The 6000-nt window shown below is 34.5% G+C and overlaps 1 protein-coding gene across 1 annotated transcript; it reads left to right on the top strand.

Annotated features, from left to right (window-relative positions):
* Nucleotides 1-2016: 2016 nt before the first annotated feature.
* Nucleotides 2017-3592, top strand: LOC132182973 (heavy metal-associated isoprenylated plant protein 21). The gene is made up of 3 exons (XM_059596349.1): nucleotides 2017-2105; nucleotides 2274-2349; nucleotides 3286-3592. Exons 1-3 carry the CDS (start codon nucleotides 2034-2036, stop codon nucleotides 3576-3578), a joined length of 441 nt encoding a protein of 146 aa, XP_059452332.1. The 5' UTR covers nucleotides 2017-2033; the 3' UTR covers nucleotides 3579-3592.
* The last annotated feature ends 2408 nt before the right edge of the window (nucleotides 3593-6000 follow it).

Here is a 6000-nt window from a genome sequence, read left to right on the forward strand (position 1 = left end):
AAGTGTAGACACTCAAGTATTGCCTTAAAGCAATAGTGACTTGGCATTGTAAATGCCTCCATTATTTTTTTTCTCTTTCTCATCTGAGACTCTGCGTTCTTCAGAGAACAATGATTCATATAATACTGGTGTGCATGAACAATCATGCCCGTCAGTGTTATAATATATATATATATATACTGTTTAAATAATTATTTAATTATATTTTATAATTAAATAACATTGGTCATGCACACCAGTATTATATGTATCACTAGCCTTCTTCGGAATAGGATCCTCTTCCTAGACTCTTTAAATGTCTTCCATTGTAAAATGTTTCCAAAGCAAAATATTAAAGTTCATTTAGAGAATTTGTTTTGCAAAGACATGCAACAAAATATAATACGAACCATGAAATACTTTTTAAAGAAAAAAAAAAAATCGAAATTCAGTCTCTCTTAGTGGGCACTAGTGCTTGCTGAAGTTTAGATAAAATTATCTCTAAAGTTTAGCAATTCTCTTATTTCTCGTTATTAAGTTCTTTGGTGATTAATGAAGCAAGTTTGAAGCAAAACACAGTGGCTAAAAATCACCTCTATGATACTTTTGCTCTCTTGAGCTTTTATCTTCTCTGTTTGGGATTGTCTAATCTCGATTTAAATTTAAATTTTTGATTAAATTAATGGTGTAGAAGAAAAGTTGCAGAATATAATGAACAAAGAAGTCTGAAAATTGAGTGGTAGCTCATAATTCAGGAGATTCTCTATGGGAATTTAAAGGGCCATCACTCAAAGAGCTTCTTTGAACTTTCTAGGGTTGATGATTGACAATAATATATAATCTTCTAGACGATTAAACATTAGCCCTTGGCACACCCGATGCCTATGCTAGGAGCCTAGAACAAATTAAAAATATTTCTAAATCAAAGAAGAAAAGAAGAGGAAAAAAAAAAAGTATTTACATGAGAGAGATTGGGGGGATGGTAATCTCGATCATATATTATACACTAATAAGTACTCATCATTACTACTCATTATGAGAACTCAATAGTTTATACTATAAATGCGTGGGTGTATATGCAGTTAAAAACTCATTAATGTGATCGGTGCGGTTTCGAGTGAAATTGATAAAATTTATTTCAAGGTCCAGATTATATTTCACAGATTTAATGGTATATATGGTGTCACATGATAAATATGTTACCACATCATTTAAAATTTGTAAATGACATAACACCATATAAATCGTTAGATATTATGAAACAAAAATGAATCATGAAATGGATCATCTCCGTTTCACATTTACTATCACTCACCCTCAAGATGCTAACATTAATCAAATGAGTTATTGATGTTTTTTTGGCTCTCCAACAGATACTTCAAAGTAAAATGTTTGTGACAGTAAACTCTCATATGTGAACGTCATATAAAAGTTCACTGTAGCACATTGAATAAAATATAATATTGAAGACAATAGTTTACTTTTTGTTTTTTTATTAGTTTCTCCCTCCTTAAGCATATTGAAAAATAACAATTAAAGACAATAAAGAGTGTAATAGATAATATGTTGGAGTACTTTGTGTTGAAAATGTAGTAGTTTTTAATAAGTAAAATAGCCACCAACGCAAGAGATGCTAAAAAAAAGGGGGAAATTTCTTAATACAAACTTCTCGTGATAAAATAATTGGAAAGCAAAACCACACTCTTATTGAAAAAGAAAATTTAAAGTAAACATATATGAGAGATCTTTACAAATATCTTTTCTTTAACCTAACTAAAATAAACAAAGACGCATACCCAAAAGCAGTGTTGCCTTTCATTATTTGTAGACACATTAGCATGCTTTGTGGAATTTTTTTTCCCCCTTTTTTTTATGGAATAATACTCGATTTTCTAGACCCTGCTTTCTTTCATATATATCTTCTTTTAAATCTAACAAGCAGCTTCTTCTCTTGTATATATATATTCAGAGCCTTCGCAGTGTATCATATAACTCTCTCTCTCTCTCTCTCTCTCTCTCTCTCTCTCTCATTATTTGCTTTGTTCTAAAGGGAAATGGGTGCTCTTGATTACCTCTCCAACTTTTGCACTGTCACCAGCACAAGGAGCAAGCGCAAAGCAATGCAGGTACTCATCAATATATTATCGCCAATTAGATAACCCTTTCATACTTAGATAATATACTCTGCTCGCGGTTCTCTCTCTCTCTCTCTCTCTCTCTCTGTTGCACTGTTATGTTTTGTTCTGTGATCCTGTTTCTTAAACTTTAAGGATGGTTTATGTTCTCTTTCCCAGACAGTGGAGATCAAAGTCAAAATGGACTGTGATGGCTGTGAAAGGAGAGTTAAAAATGCTGTTACCAACATGAAAGGTTACATTCTGAAGCTCTCTCTCTCTCTCTGTGTTTTAGCTTTGTTTTGTCCCCTGCATTGCAATTCCCTGACATGTCACATGAAGCACCCGTGAAATAAAGGGATACATCATACATATAGCAGCTGCGTTTATAAGAAAAACAAATTATCCACAAACATAAAATAAATAAAAAAACGGAAACAAATGATCTTTGTGAACCTCTGAAAACCCATCATCAATAATTCAATATTAAACTTTTACATGTTTTCTTTTTTCGTTGTAATTAGTTATGACAGCTGACAGTTAAGCAGACAATAGACTGCAAAACAAGGTCTCGGCTCCCGTCCGTTACAAAACCTCCGTTGTTACCCCTTTTTTGTCTAACGTATGACACTTGGGGAACTGAAAAATCCTAGAGTAGATACACAGTTCCTTTTCTTCTTTTTTTTTTTTTAATTTTTTATTATAACCGGGTTACAAGCGGCTTTGTCTCGTCTAGATCCCGACACCATACAGAGCATCTCCTCCATACGAGTCAAATAAAATTCGAGCTTTTGCCACAGACGTGTCCAAAACATCATTTGCACTCAAGGGGTCGAGTTCTTGTTTTGCAAGTTGGTTTAAGTGGTTCTCTGGCTTTCTCTTTCTTGGTCATAGAGTTGTCATAGTAGTAGGACTGTTGTGTTAAAGTAATGATTAAATAATTAAATTTATCTCTTCCGATTAGCTTAAACATTTGAAATAATTGGTAATTTAACATGTTGGTGTCGTACATCTGTCAAAATTAACACACGCATACACACTCTCTTTTTGGTTTAAATTTCTTTAAGTCTAGCTCCTTTCTTTTCAAGCAAAAAAGGGTGCATGGGGAACAACCAAATATATATGTATATTTGAGTATTTTGTTTTGTGGGTAAATTTATTTAATCAATTGTAGCTCTAAAATTGCATTTAGGTGTAAAATCTGTGGAGGTGAACCGAAAGCAACACCGGGTAACAGTGAGTGGTTATGTTGAACCAAACAAGGTGTTGAAGAGAGTGAAGAGTACAGGGAAGAGAGCTGAATTTTGGCCTTATATCCCACAACATCTGGTACACTATCCTTATGCTTCTGGAACCTACGACAGAAGGGCACCATCCGGCTTCGTTCGAAACGTTGTGCAACCTTTTCCGGCCTCAAATGCACCCGAGGACAACATTGTCTCACTCTTCAGTGATGATAATGTGAACGCATGTTCCATCATGTAAATATGTTACTGAAAACGAACGATGTGGTTCTTCTAGACAAGAACCTTGTAACATTTTCTCCCATGTATGAATGTGACATGCAGCAATGATACATGACCATGTATTTTGTGACTATAGGTATATATAAATGTGTGTGATTTCATTCTTTGGGAGCTTAACTATGTACTTTAGAAATCTCTACATTCAAAATTTTGGTAGAATCAAACGGTATACATAGTGCCACATCATTGAAAATTTTGATAAAATGTATCAAGTAAAGTGTTACAATCTGTTATTAAGACGTTAGGATCATGTCATGTAGTACTATTGTATGTAAACTATTTGTCGTTTCCTCAAAGTAGGACGGGAGTGTTACAATATGAATCGTCATCAACCCGCCCAATTAAACTATCCCGAGTTGTTGCAGGTTTGATGGAAGGGATGATGTTCCATTGGAATATATATAAGATTGATTATAGTTCCTTACCACAGAAAGATGGAATAATGATTAAAATGGCTGTTAATTAATTTCAACTGGATGGCATTCCGCTAAGGACAAAAATTTTCGAAATATCTTCCAACCCATTTAAAATGGACAAGGAACCTCTCCGGTCCACTTTGAACTAGAGAGGATCCAGTTAATGGCTAGGATCTCTCCTTAGAGATCCTAAGGCCATCAACTTGCCACATGACACATTAAAAAAAATAATACTATTTTATTATTTTATGTTTAAAAATAAATAAAAAACAAAATCATAAAAAATTAAAAACAAATATAAAAAAAAAAGAAGGGTGGCTGGCCACCCATGTTGGCCACAGGGGGTGGCCGGCCACCACATTTTGGGGCATGGGGGTGGCGACGCCACCCCCATGGGCCGGTTGGGGGTGGCCGAAGCCACCCTTCTTCTTTTTTATATTTGTTTTTAATTTTTTATTATTTTGTTTTTTATATATTTTTAAAAATAAAATAGTATTATTTTTTTTTAATGTGCCATGTGGCAAGTTGATGGCCTTAGGATCTCTAACATCAACTGGATTCTCTCCAGTTCAAAGTGGACTGGAGAGGATCCTTGTCCATTTAAAATAGTGACAATTCTATAAACATTTAAAAGGCACAATAAATTCTTAAAGTCATTAATACCATTTTACTAACTTAGACTATATTTAATGTGCTTTTTAAATGTTTATAGACACTTGACACTATTTTAAATAGGTTAGAGAATATTTCCTTCAAACTGCTGGCTTCAGCTAATATAATGATAATTACTGCCAGACATGTATACCTATATTATAATGCCTTGTTGGAATATTTAAAGCAACATTCCAAGGGACCCCATTCATGTAACAACAATACTTACAATTTAAGCTAAAATGTACGTTGATTAGCTAGGAGGGGGCCGTTTGTTAGAATCGTGAACATATGCGGAGAGTTGGAAGTTGCTTGGCCTTGTACACAAATTAATGGATGGTTTGCAGTCGATTCGGCCCTTTCATCATTGAGCTTCGTCAACGAGGGTTGCCGGCCGGCCAGATTCTGTCTATCAATCCCCTCACTTTCTCCATCAAATCCAACCACCAATATCCAATGGGTCATCATACATACCCTACTTATAAGTGCCTCATCTTTGAATCGATCGGGATTGGGCCAGACCGTAGGTCTCCTTCCATAAAGACCCCCACTGAACAATTGGAGTCAAGTGTGGATCGCGCGATATATTTTCCATCCAAATTAATAGAAAATAATGGTGGGGGCGTTAGAGGCAAAGTGAAAATTACTAGTACTTTAAAGTTTAAGGGTGATTGCAAATACGAGTTAGTGCGAGGGGCATGTACAATTTCCCGTTTGTAATATATTATATTATATATGCTAATTAAGCTTTAAGAAGTGCATGTTGCAACTATATAAATGTCGACCTAATTGTATTCATTCCCATCTGTTTTGTATAATGAATTTTCTATTACAAATTTTCTCCCGTAAAACCTGGTGGTGATCAAAGAAGAATCCTCATTTTTCAACGCCATATCCCTAAGTTCTGGCTTTAACGTTAATGGCATGACGTAGCACTCAATTTCAAAATGATGGTCGTGACTTTGATCTGGATTTGATCTTATTTCCAACGTCTTATTTACGTGTTATTTTTCATACTCATTTCATACGGATTAACGTAACGTTTTTTTTTAAGTGACATTAGTAAGTATAAAATAAATGTATTAATAGGTAGGAAGATGGAGTAGCTAATTACTTGTATGAAGGGGCAATAAGAAACCAACCTTCCATACCCCAATAATGCCAAACGGCGCCGCTGGGATGATAAAATTTATAAATTAGTAGTTAATTAAGCAAACCATATCTTTGAGGCATGTCGGCGCCAGGCTTGATTAGAAAATAATAATGAAGAGACAGATTGATTGGTTAATTAATTAATGATTTATCCACCTAAGG

Source organism: Corylus avellana, chromosome ca5 (genome assembly GCF_901000735.1).
Source record: "Corylus avellana chromosome ca5, CavTom2PMs-1.0".
Lineage (NCBI taxonomy): Eukaryota > Viridiplantae > Streptophyta > Magnoliopsida > Fagales > Betulaceae > Corylus > Corylus avellana.